Raw genomic sequence first — 13775 nt, 5'->3', positions numbered from 1 at the left:
TAAAAAAACATTGTTTAAAATATTTATTGGATTTCAGTTTAAAGGTGTAACGTTGACCGAGAAAAGAAATAGCGTGTTTGACATGAAATAACTCGTAATTAGTTAACAACAGTATTCATATTTTGGACAGGATTGAACGTAGAAGGTATATAATGACTCTTCACCTGATATCCAATTGTACCAGTCAAAATCCCAGTTCCGTTCTCTGGAAGGCATTAGCAGAGATATAGAGGCTAGAAAACAACAGCAGAACGAGGATCTTTACTTTCTACAGCCAATATCATCTGGAATGTTAGTTTTTGTTGGCGACACAGTTGATAACGATTAACCCGATACAGCTGAAGAGACAGACAATCCCGAATGAAATATAGATCAAGGTGATGGACCAGAAGGAGAAGTAGAAGAGTGTCGGATTGCAGTAGTTTCCGGCAGTGGACGGAGAAGACACCCATTCATCCTTCAGTCCGTATACCCAGACATTTCCTAGGAAAACAATAAATTTCACACGTCACAAAATGAAAATAAATTCCTTATTCTAAAACGAGAAGTTGACATATTGAAAAAAATATCAGATGCCTTCCTTTGATACCTGATTACATACAATTTTAACATTGCAAACAATGTCCCTATGTGTAATTTTGTGGAATAAAGGTTGGATTTAGAAAAGTCGGCCACAAGTTTAATGAAAATATTATTTAATTATGAACTGTATGCTAATATTGGATTATTATTAGTTTAGCTCCATAAAATCAACTCTAAAATATCTCTTGGTAAATATAAATATGTCATTCATAGATACAATAGATGAGAAATTTGGAAATTTGTATATTAATACTTGCTTATGTCATGGTATATCGGTTTCAGTTTCATTTCTGAATACATACACTTGTATACCACCTTGATGAAATGAAATATACAAAACCAGCAAGTTTTCTTTCAAACAAATTAAACTAGGAGATCAATAAATAAAGTAACTGGTCACTTAAAGAGGTATATTGTTGAATAGCTATTGGGTCCATTATAACTACAAGTAAACCTAGATTGATTAATAGACCCAGAACAGAATTTCTCGGTTCGAAATCAATGAAAATATTTGTAAATAATGATATTTCATTATAAATGAGTGACTGGGATTCGACACTATTGGCAAAATCAGTTTATGACAAAAATAGACTTGTTTGATAAGATTTTATAAGAGTTAAATATTAACAGAAATATTAAATCTGGTGCAGAAACCCCTATTCGAGAATTGGAAAATAGCACAGATTAGCAAAGGTCGATAACCCACCACAAATAAACCATGCCAGCAAGAACAGATTAAGGATGCCGTCAGCGGGATTAGTTGGATTCTCATCTGCTCTGTTAGATTGATCCTTTCTTGATTCAACATTCTGTCCTATCAGTTCAATTCCTTTCAGGGTGCCGAATACGCCTGCCACTATCAGGTAGATAGGAATGAGACGTTGGGCTGGACAGTCGTAAAAGTAGAGCGAACCTTTCAGGGAAAGTAATTAGAAGAGAGATAAATGAACAAAGTGTGATAAGAAAACCATAAAGTCGAATTTTTTTTAAATTTCAGTGGATTTCACCTGGGGTGGAAATGCGATTCGCCAAAAAAAAAACAAAAACAAAAAAAAGTGATTCAATGGTTTACTAGTCTTATCACACATGGACAGGAAGGAACGTAAACTACTACAGAGATACCTCTCGTTACCAGCTTGCCATTCATATTTAGATACCATCAAACTGCAGAACGAAAATGAATATAATTTCACTCTTAACGGTTGCCAGGTATTAAAATCTTTTTTTCAGAACAACACATTACTTCAGGTTTTAAGTAGTAAGTTTCATTTGGAGATAAGGCAAGTTGATTACTTGTAACGATGAGAAGTGTTTTGTTGTGGCTCATGTCATATAATATATTGGTAGGATGATGTTCTGCAAGAAATATGTATTAATTTTATTTCCGAGGAAAAAACAAAGGAAAATCTAGTGAAGGCTTTAAAATTTTCCCTAGTGCCATTTCCGCATCTCAAACTACAAAAATGTAAGTTGTTAAATTCACCATTCAAATAATTTGGAATAATGACAATGTCTTCTGGTTTTTTTCTTTAAAAGGGAAAATCAAACAAGATTATATGGTAATAGCAACCTAGCATTCTGGTAAGTGTGATCAGAAAAATGTAAAACAAAAATCACTACAAGGATGTTTTGGTAATTAGACATTTGACAGATGATTATTTTCAATTTTCAGAAATCAGGATTAACTTCACAGGGAGTACCAACCGAAGAAAAAACAATGAATGAGTAAAAATCAACGTATTGCTCGCTAAAGGATGAAAAACTATGAGTAGACAGGTGGCCATTTTCGTGTTATAATGATGAGGACCTAGGAAAGTTTACTTACTTCGTGGGAATGTAACCTGGTAAAGAGAATCATCAAAAAAATTCGATAGAAAAAAGGGCCCTCACCTATTGCTATCTTTGCTAGTGGGAAAGCCAACGAAATTACGATGCATATCAGGAATAAAACTGTAACAAGAAATCAGTCATGATACAGGAAGTCATACATGTATATCACTCATGATACAGGAAGTCATACATGTATATCACCCATGATACAGGAGGTCATACATGTATATCACCCATGATACAGGAGGTCATACGTGTATATCATTCATGATACAGGAAGTCATACATGTATATCACCCATGATACAGTAGGTCATACATGTATATCACCCATGGTAAAAGAAGTCATACATGTATATCACTCATGATACAGGAAGTCATACATGTATATCATCCATGGTACAGGAAGTCATACATGTATATCACTCATGATACAGGAAGTCATACATGTATATCATTCATGGTACTGGAAATCATACATGTTTATCATTCATGATACAGGAAGTCATACATGTAAATCACTCATGATACAGGAAGTCATACATGTATATCACCCATGATACAGGAGGTCATACATGTATATCACTCATGATACAGGAAGTCATACATGTATATCATTCATGGTACAGGAAGTCATACATGTTTATCACTCATGGTACAGGAAGTCATACATGTATATCACTCATGATACAGGAAGCCATACATGTATATCACCCATGATACAGGAGGTCATACATGTATATCACTCATGATACAGGGAAGTCATACATGTATATCACCCATGGTACAGGAAGTCATACATGTATATCACTCATGATACAGGAAGTCATGCATGTATATCATTCATGGTACAGGAAGTCATACATTTATATCATTCATGATACAGGAAGTCATACATGTATATCATTCATGGTACAGGAAGCCATACATGTATATCACCCATGGTAAAAGAAGTCATACATGTATATCACTCATGATACAGGAAGTCATACATGTATATCACCCATGATACAGGAGGTCATACATGTATATCATTCATGATACAGGAAGTCATGCATGTATATCACTCATGATACAGGAAGTCATACATGTATATCACCCATGATACAGGAGGTCATACATGTATATCACTCATGGTACAGGAAGTCATACATGTATATCACTCATGACATGTAGGTGTTATATTACGTCGGTTCGGTTAGTGTTAGTGAGCATATCAATATGACAGAATGCAAAGAGAGGTTTTTACAGTGTATTAGATTTCAAATTAATGAATTCATCTTAATTAACGAGGACCTAGTGGTCAATATCGGAGCATCAGTCCAGTCAACATTATCACCGGTTAATGCTTTCTCTGATTATTATCATTGTATCTATCAGAGTATAAACATATTACAAACAAGCGAATACATACGTGAGCCGCATATAATGCCAATAGACGTCTTGGCGAAGTCGACTTTTCCTTTCGAGCCCTCACTTGCAGCTTTTAGCTTTCCATATAAGGAATCATAAGTCGGCGGACTGGCTATAAAGGAGGAATAACATTACACCAATATCAGTACTATGGATGTTAATAAGGATATCCGTTTGGCAGACATTGTTGTTCAGTTTCCTATTGAGGATTTGTACTAAATGAAAGTGCTTTTTGTACGATATAACACATCTAGTACATTGTCTATACTTTAATAGTTCACGTTATGCGATAAGTGGATAGAGCAGAATCAATCAAAATATTGCATTATTGCGCCTTCCTGTATACATAGTCACATTTGTTCGAATTTAGCTTCGATAGTTCTCCTAGATTTCAACATTGCAAGCGCCGTTCAGAAGCTAAATGTTGCAGCTGAATTTATTATTCGGAATAAGATATTTTAATTGCAGTATGGTGCAGTTTTATTCATTGTTTTGCTAAGTATTAATATTAATTATTTTTGTGCATCTCTCTCTCTCTCTCTCTCTCTCTCTCTCTCTCTCTCTCTCTCTCTCTCTCTCTCTCTCTCTCTCTCTCACACACACACACACACACACACACACACACACACCTTACCATTTCTCTCCACATCCCTGCTTGAGATCGATGCGGGCGACTCATTCATCTTGACTTTCCTCTCGTTATTGTACGGCGACCGGAATGCTAGTGAAAAAAACAAAAGCTTACTCTTCCCGAACGCCTGGTCCTATTTTTCATTGTCCTTGTCTCCATATACATCTTCCCTCAGTTCATATTTTGTTTTATTGAATATAAGATTGGATTATGATTCTGTTAGGATGTTGAGGATTTCGTGTTATTTTTAGTATCATGATGGATAAGAAATACAAACCCTGTCAAAAGTGCGGATTAAAGAGTTAACGAAAAATCGCCTAAACCAACCTATCTAATGTATTAAGGTATTGTGTTGTTATAATTTTTATTGGTATCTAATTATGTTTTCCTGTCATCGATCTCATCTATCTTTATTGGGTTTTTTTCTTATGTTAACTTATGTAATTTGATAGTTGTGGTGATCTGGTTTTCTAAGTTTTGATCTTCACTAATGCGAAAACATGTTTCTTCAATTAATCTTTGATTTTCAATTGGGGGTACTTTTTGTTGTATTTTTATTGTTGTATTCTCTAATTTGATTGGCCAGAATATTGTTTCCCTTTTTTATAGTTGCCGTTTTGACTGGTTGGCATGATTTGTTTCCTCTGCCATCTTAATAAAAGGAAGTTGAATGGTCTGTGTAGACTTTATACATTATAAATATATGTTAATTTTATTTATCACACAGGAAATGGCGCAACCCTCCTAACAAACCGTTTTCATTCACAGAAAGAACATAAATATTTGATCACTCTAATGTCGCTGGAGAGTAATCATTCTATAATATCATATGCTATATTACTGTCGATATTGAAAAAGTACCAGAATATCAAAACTTACAAAACTTATCGAAACAGATTAATTTATTTTCGATGAAAGATAAAATCAATATCTTCAACATTCTAGGACAGAATCAATGAGATACTCTGTACTGGTCAATAGGCTATAAGACATTCAACAGTACATGATAATTTGATTAGATATGTTTTAAATGATCAAGTACCGAAACAAGATATGGTAAAATTAGCTCACTACGTTTCTTAATTTATAAAATAACAATTCTTTACTTCGGAGTGTTTAAAGAATCTAGTTTTGAAATTCCTTTTGGGGGAGAAACACTCCTGGCTACAAATTGAGATCTGAGTGAAACCAGCCTTTGTGAACTAAATTATGACCAAGTCAAATAACAATTGTAATTTTGAATGAGCTGCATAGTTCATTATTGGTAAATGAAGAATCAAAGTTTAAGTACAATTTGTAGGGCAAGTGGGATAAGTAATATATATATATATAGAACTTTCACTTTGATGAAGTAATACCACCGATTACTGGTCTTTATATAAAGCTTAATCCATATTCATCATGAAACATGTGGTTTATATGTTGGTACAATGTTAAGTCATCTAGTCGAAAACTATGTTCAGAATGAACACTGATTCATATCTAGATAAAGAAAATAGATTAATAATATCTTACAAAATGTGAATTTACGTCAAACGTAATATTTGATTAGAGTTATGCTGAATTATTCAAAATTCATATTTCGACAGGCTAAATCACAATTAAAATATGTCCAGTCAATTACTGAAAAAATTAATAACACCAGAACAGTAGACTAAAACAATATCAACAATGTATATATTTCTCTTATAAATTAATGCTATATACACAAAAAACTGGCACCAAAACACAGATTTAAGAAGGATAACTTACCGTATAGTCGTGATAAATGTCGCTTTTATACCGACAGTAAAGTTATTACGTTGTCCTATATACCTCACATGCGTTGCGGCATGTGTTAGAGAGAACACTTAAAGTAAAGTGACCACATTCTATATTAGGATACTTGAATTTCAGCTATCCTATTCAGTTGTTGCACTTTCATTTTACGCAACAAATTTTCAATAAATGCATTGTTAACATGAAAAAAGGATATTTTTTTTGCATTTTTAGACGTTTTTTGTACCTGTATGATACCAAAAATAATAATGAATTCTGAAACCTTCAGAATGAACGAAAACTTGAATGGTGATATAATTCTAATGAATAACAATTCTTCTCGATATTTTCATTTCAGAACACTATTACTTTTGAAATTTTATCATGATATGTGTTGATTCTATGTTTTTAATTCAGTTGCCTTGTGGACTGCTTTTCCATTAAAGAACCAGTACTCTTTATCAATATGAAAGAGACAGAATACTTACCCACTGACAAGGAGGGAGTATTAGTCAAGGCAGCTTCTATATGATCTATATGAATTTGGTTCCTTCCCTGGGCTCAAAGGGTGGAGGAGGCTGCAGGGTCAGAACAACTGCGCCGCGTCCCACGGCTTCGCAGAGGGAGAGTTTCAGGTAGAAACCAGTGAGTCTACCTCATCAAAGCATGCTTCATTGCAAATCTGGACTGCAGAACAAAGTGAATATTGAAGAATTTGTTATATATTTTCTTTTAGACCAAGCCCTATTCACTACGGGTTACCACTTACCAAAGATGCAGCTGACAAAATTTGGTCAAATTTTCTACATCCCAACAGAGCAAGGATTTTAAAGCGATTCTCTATTTTCCCTATTGAACCACTCCCCTCTACGCCAAGGAGTCAGACCACACGTACATATACTATTGAGTGGTCTTTACTAAGGATGCGTCGAACAAATCACCATAGAATCCTGTTATTCCTACATGATTTGATTCATAAAACGCTTATTATGCACTCTCATTTCCCGAGGTGCTAGTCCTTGCCCTTTTGATGGTCAGATCCACCGTTCATACGAATATGTATTCCATTTACTAACGGGTTTTAAAGACCAAATCTTTGACAAAATCGTGTCATATCTACAAAAGAAGGAGCACTTTAAAAACTGTGCAATATTTTTCCTTTTAGGTCTCACCACTGATGCCACCTGGGCAGGGGGCTAAGACACGCTTTTAATTCAAAACTGGTTTCTTTCCCAAAGAATGCTTGGAATAAAATTAGGGTGGAAACCACTTTATTGTTTATGACTAGCAGCGATTTCCTGAATGAAATTTCGGACGGATGACAGACGACGGATAGATGATTGACACTGCGTCATGACACCGATGCACTAACAACATATTCGGGAGGGATCTTCCCATCCGCCGATGTATGATTTTTAATGGTTCTGTTTAAGTAGGATCTTTCCCCTCCTTTCTTTTTATTTTCTCTGAATTAATTGATGTTTTGACATATTGATACTTTTTTAAGAAATGATGATATCACCTTTTTAGTTTTTTTTTTTTTTTTTTTGCACAACAAAATGATCACACATCATAATGAAAGTCAAGGGATGGACCCATTTTATAGGACATTGCCATTGCATTGTTTGGTAGTTAGTCAATATGAGATATACGGCGATAACAATTGATGAAAATCGAAAAATTCAAATGTATATCGTTTTACATGAAATAGAAATCTAATACACATTCTAACGTCGAGAGCAGTCGGAGTCCTGTAATTTCCTCTTATATAAAGTATTTCCTGATAAGTAGAAATCTTGCATCATACAAGTTTAAATAGAGCCTTTGTTCGTTAATATTAACTGAAAACACTCAAGACATCTTTATGAACGTTGCTGGAGGGAAGGGACCACTGATAATAACTAATTGAGTGTTCTTACAAGTGGCCTAAATGTTTTTGTTCACTCAGTTTCTAGGAAAACAATCATTAGGTTGTAATCGGTACAAAATTGCTGGATTTTAAACACTGAGGAAATAGTTTTCAATATCTGAAAGGACAAGAATAACTTCAAATTGCTGTAAACGTTTTCCTTTTATGAAAAAACCTGTTGTTCAAGTGTCTTAAAGGATATATGTGTTATTAAGCTGTGTTGTTTTTGTTGTTGTAACATTTGTCATAGAAGTCTTGTTTTTTTTAAATCAGATAACTAAGCTGATTTGTTTTTGTTCATACAAGGGTTGTAGGAAAGTTGGCCATGTTGATTTGGTTGTAGGATATGGAAATAATAAATGTCTAATGTAGAATAGTTTACCGTGTCTTTGATTTCCAATTCTGCGGTGTACATACGATAGACGTGGTCAATAAATTTCTTGTTATAGAAATACAATACGTCATCAATATATCTGAAAGTGTAATTAAACGAATATGCAAGGTCTTTATATACGGCCTGTTTTGATAAGTTTAACATTAAATTCAGCCTCGTATGAAATCAAAAAACAATTCAGATAACAGAGGAGCGCACTTGGTTCCCATTGGTACGCCAATAGTCTGTTGGAGGATCTTACCACCAAACTCGATATTGATGTTGTCAAACAGAAACTCGATCATTTTGATGATTTCGTCCTCCGTATATTTCTTCCATGATTTGGACTGTTTTTCACGACATACGCTTCCATTTGGTCCACAACAAAACCGCCGTTTTACTGCCTTGAGGAAGAAAGCTCTCATAACAAGAGAACGAAGGCGTTACTTAAGGTTAAGAATAGGACATCTTGGTGTACAGAGTGAAAAATAAAATGTTCTTATAACATAAACGTTATGTAGAGGAGGATGTTGAAGATTAGCCAAATGATCGTTGGAGCTCTTCATTATCCACATACTATTAATTCCACTTCATGAGAAATCAGCATCACAATAAGACTGTAACCCGGATTTGGTATTAATTAGAATGGTGGTTAGTAGTTTTGACAAAGACTTGGTTTAAACAGATTCTTCTGGGGTTTGGGGATCCAATATTAATAGAGGAGGTCCGTATCCTTAACAATAACAAGCAATCTAATTTTTTGTAATAACGAAGCATGGTTAGTCATAATTTCGTCTTATGACAGATTGCATAATGTAAAGTTGGGGTTTCCTTCATTATCAAACAAACCCCTGTTCTTTTTGTAAACAGGAAATGTAATAATGTTTGTAGACAATAATCAAGTTATTGGACGTCTTATCTTGAGGCACAATAACATACAGGTCATGTAAGTGCTAATTTAACAGAATAATCGATTAAAGCTGACCTGTGCTTTTTTCACTTTAGATTTCAAGCTGCACATTCTTTTACAAAATATGTAGAGTCGACATAACTTCAAGCTTGACGTGGAATAGTAAATTTTTCGCAATATTTGTTACGTAATTGATTATGTGATACACACTAAATGCTTTTCCTCATTTCATCACAAACTCTTCATTTTACTCAAAAACGGCTAGCTCCTGCCAATATCCGTTTCATATTGCTTCTGTAGTTTACCTATATTTTAACGATTCTAATGAAAGGAGTTCAAACTAAACCCATCCATTCTACTCCCCGAAGACCCAAATTTTTAATCTATAATCCTCAAATCTGGATTGGTATTGCATTTTGCATTCCGCTATAGTAAAGGGTGAGAAACGACAGCGTAACGTTCAGTTTACGAGCTCTGTGTTGGAACAGTGTAATGAGGACCAATGCTAAAGAGCAATAATGCTAGGTCCTGATCACGAAATAATGACGTATTTCGTAATTAGTTTAATGTGCTTGAAGAAGATTTTTTTATCTACGTTTCAATTTCTAATAAAATATTAGGACATAAAGTCAACCTACATGAATGACATTTCGGATTGTTAGAGTCTATAACGGTCTTTATTTGGGTATTAATTAAGTGAAATGCGTTGCCTCAAACTACTCACAGAAACAAAATTAAATTAAAAGAGCACGAGGTTTTGTTAAATAAATAATACAGTTTCTGTGCCTGAAATCACATATGGCTTTTATGTCAGAAACATATTGTTATATCAATGTCTTTGCCCTTCTAGGGTCAGCGCTATAAACAGGTTCACGTTCACAACAATTATATAAAGGTCCCCGTCTCCAATACATAGTTCCATGTTACAGCATCGTAGGCTAACAATGGCAGTTTGTATTACGTTCTGAAGATGAAATGAAATATGCGTCACATATTACAAAATTATTTGGCTTTATATTGTACAACTTCCTGTTAACAGTTGCAGACTGCTATATCTCCATGTAAGCCTCATTGTGATATTGGGGAACTGAAGTTGACTTTCTAGTACCATTCTAAGTATATTCTTTAAGGCACAAAACATAACATCCCACGCTGCCTCATATAACTGATAACGAGCGAATCATTCGTTTCACTACCACAATGCTTAGTATTAAGCGGGGAGTACTACATTTTTTATAGACTCTGAAACGTCTCCACAATGGAACATAAGTATATGTCTTCCTAACAAGGGCGAAGGTGCTGCTATAGACCAAACGTGACACAGTGTCAAAGGAGACATAACAAAGGAACAAAATAAATGTTACGGCAAAAGTGAAATTTTTTTTTACAATCGTGCAAAGGAGAAATAAGTACAAGTTCTTTACCCTGCCTGTTTGGCAGAGTGACAAGAAATTAATTCGCCTTAGTGTCAAACAACACATCAAAATATCAATACAATGATAAGATACATCTCATCGTCAATTCACAACAACAAAATATATGGAATACCTATCGAAACATGGATGTAATTTTGAAAGAGGTCATGTTTTCTTTTTTTTTTATTTCTGAGTAGAACCAACAACAGCTTGCAGCGGAGACAAATCAAACATTGGTAATTATGATACGTATGTTTCAACAGACCACATCCGTCAAAAGCGTCAATTTTCATTTAAATTGTACAACAAACCAACGGGAAACGCATTTCCATCCACTCTACTCTCTGGAAATCAACATTCAAAATGTGCAATCCTCAAATCTGGATTTATATTGCAGTTTCTGCTACAGTAACAGTGTGAGAAACGAAAGCGTTATGTTAAGTTTACGAGCTCTGTGTTGGAACAGTGTAATGAGGACCTGTGCTCAAGAGCAATAATGTTAGATCCTAGTCACGGAATAATAATGTGTTTCTTAATTAGTTTTCTGGGCTTGAAGAAGAAATTTTTGATCAACATTTCAAATTCCAATGAAATATTAGGACATAAATTCAACCTACATGAATGTTATTTGGATCGTTAGAGGCTATAATGGTCTTAGTTAAGTATTTAATAAGTGGAATAAGTGACTCTGAACTGGTCACGATCATGCAAAGGAGAACCAGGTGCAAGTTCCTCACCCTGCCTGTTTGGCAGAGTGTCAAAAAATTAGTTAACCTTTGTGTTAAACAATACATCAAAAATCAATTCAATGATAAGATACATCTCATCGTCAACTCACAAGAACAAACTACATGGAATACCTACCCAAACATCTACGTTTGAGTGCTCGTTTCTGTTTTTGTAATAAATATCACAGATGTAATTTTGAAAGAGCTAATCTACATTATCATTACTGAGCAATGCCAACAACAGATTGTAGTGGTGACAAATCAAACATAGGTAATTCTGATACGAATTCACAATAAATTATAATAAGTAAGATTTTTCCCTTGTCGTGAACTTTCCATTTCTTGATGAAATATCTCAACTTTTCAAGAACACGCAGTTTACATATCGAAGTGCACTCGATATTGTTCCTAACAAAATACACAGATTCCTTATGTTTGGAGAGTTACAGGATGACTATGAATAACTGCGTTGTTCTCAACATTTCATTCGTCTGGTATGGTATACCATGTGGAAAGTATCAGGTCACAGCCAGGTATACATTTCTTAATCTATCTGCTGTTTTTTTCCGTCGTGCTGACATGTGCATATCACTTGATAAGATTAAATATTAACAAATCCTTTTTGACTGATTTGCACTTGCTACAGACACATATTTGATCTACGTATCAGTCTGTAAGTGAGCGTTCTGTTGGTTATATTATATACTGGAGATATAAAGGTATGAAAAAAACACCAAAACGTAAAACGGTATCTTATCTCATTAGTTATGACATCAGCTTACTTACTGGCTTTATGATGTAGATGGACGGGTTTATAGAAAGAGTAATCGAACTTTTCACATATATAAGACCGTATTCGACCCAGTAATTACCTATAACTTCTATGAGCGTCCTCCCCTATTTGTCGGATGTCTACGTTCAGATTTACTCACTTAGTGTCAGCTTATTTAATCGTTTTGAAATGGAAGTGGAGGGTTTTATATAAAGAGTAATCAATCTGTTCACATAAATTGACTACCTGATTCGATCTAATAACCATCTATGTCCCTATAAGCGCCCCTGTCCCTTCCGGAGGCCAAAATTCAGATTTACACACCTTTTTCATTACACTCGATCACGGATCGTTTCTAGCAGGTCGATGAGAGTATGTAGACCAGAAAAACATTGTCTGAAATGGTTTTACCTGTCCGAATTGTCGTTTTAAAGGTGAAGGGAATCGACACAAAGTGATACCTGCAGCAGAGAACTGTATGCGGTACTATGGAATGAAAAAAATCGTCGACATATTAAACGGGATTTCGATAAACAGAAATTGTCGACATATTAAACGGAATTTCGATAAACAGAAATTGTCGACATATTAAACGGAATTTTAGTTCAAACTTAACACGATAAAACAAGCGTTAATAGATTGAAATATACATGTGGAACCTTGATAAAATCCGATTTACCAAACGCTTCCATCCGGCATTCTGTTATATTCGCATTGTTTATATTAATACAATGACAGATATTGTGTTTTTCGCTTGTGTGACTTATCTACTCCGTTACCTGTCTAAAAGGACACTTGAACCTTTGATTTCTCTTGAACATTCTAATTTTTCTTTAAGTAATATATCCTTCCTGGTAATCCTCGCATGTTACAAATGTGTACTGATAATGTTATTTATTAAGTCGGGCACGTTTTCACCCCGGAGATACTGATTATACAGAATATATATGTCTATCGCATGTCACATATATATTTATTAAGCATGCAATATATGATTCTAAAGAAGCGTAAGTTATTTTTAAACTGCGTTTAATGGAAGTATTTTTCTACTATTTTTCACTTATGATGTTTGATATTAGCCTTCTGGTTTTTTCACTTTGAAAATGTATATTTATCTACATGAATTGGGTATGAATCATATCTAGGACTATGTGACATGGTACGGGCCCCGTCGACGTTTTCATTACCGTAATAGACCAATGTCTGGATGTTGTAAGTACCAACAATAAAAATCCTGCCATTACGTCATTTCCTATATCTTTTGTTGTTGATATTTGTCATTTTCTGTCCTCTGGATACATAACCACATTCTATCTCCGACGTATGTTATGTTATATAGGCTTCTGCGAGAGTGAACTCACTTTAAGTGTTTTCGTACTACGATGTACATGTTGCTAAAAATTGGTCACGATTTCAAATTTTGATTTTACTTTTTATAGAGACATATTCAGTCTT

At 34.4% G+C, this 13775-nt stretch overlaps 1 protein-coding gene across 1 annotated transcript; it reads right to left on the bottom strand.

Annotated features, from left to right (window-relative positions):
• Nucleotides 1-292: 292 nt before the first annotated feature.
• LOC132557944 (transmembrane protein 272-like) lies at nucleotides 293-4507 on the bottom strand. The gene is made up of 5 exons (XM_060222472.1): nucleotides 4459-4507; nucleotides 3826-3936; nucleotides 2473-2532; nucleotides 1289-1495; nucleotides 293-483 (listed from the first exon to the last, which is right to left on the bottom strand). The coding sequence occupies exons 1-5, from the start codon at nucleotides 4505-4507 to the stop codon at nucleotides 293-295; spliced, it is 618 nt and encodes a 205-aa protein (XP_060078455.1).
• Nucleotides 4508-13775: the final 9268 nt, after the last annotated feature.

The sequence above is a fragment of the Ylistrum balloti genome, unplaced genomic scaffold (assembly GCF_031769215.1).
Source record: "Ylistrum balloti isolate Yb309-2 unplaced genomic scaffold, AGI_CSIRO_Ybal_v1 Utg370742, whole genome shotgun sequence".
NCBI lineage: Eukaryota > Metazoa > Mollusca > Bivalvia > Pectinida > Pectinidae > Ylistrum > Ylistrum balloti.
This window is presented reverse-complemented; position numbering and strand designations above follow the sequence as displayed.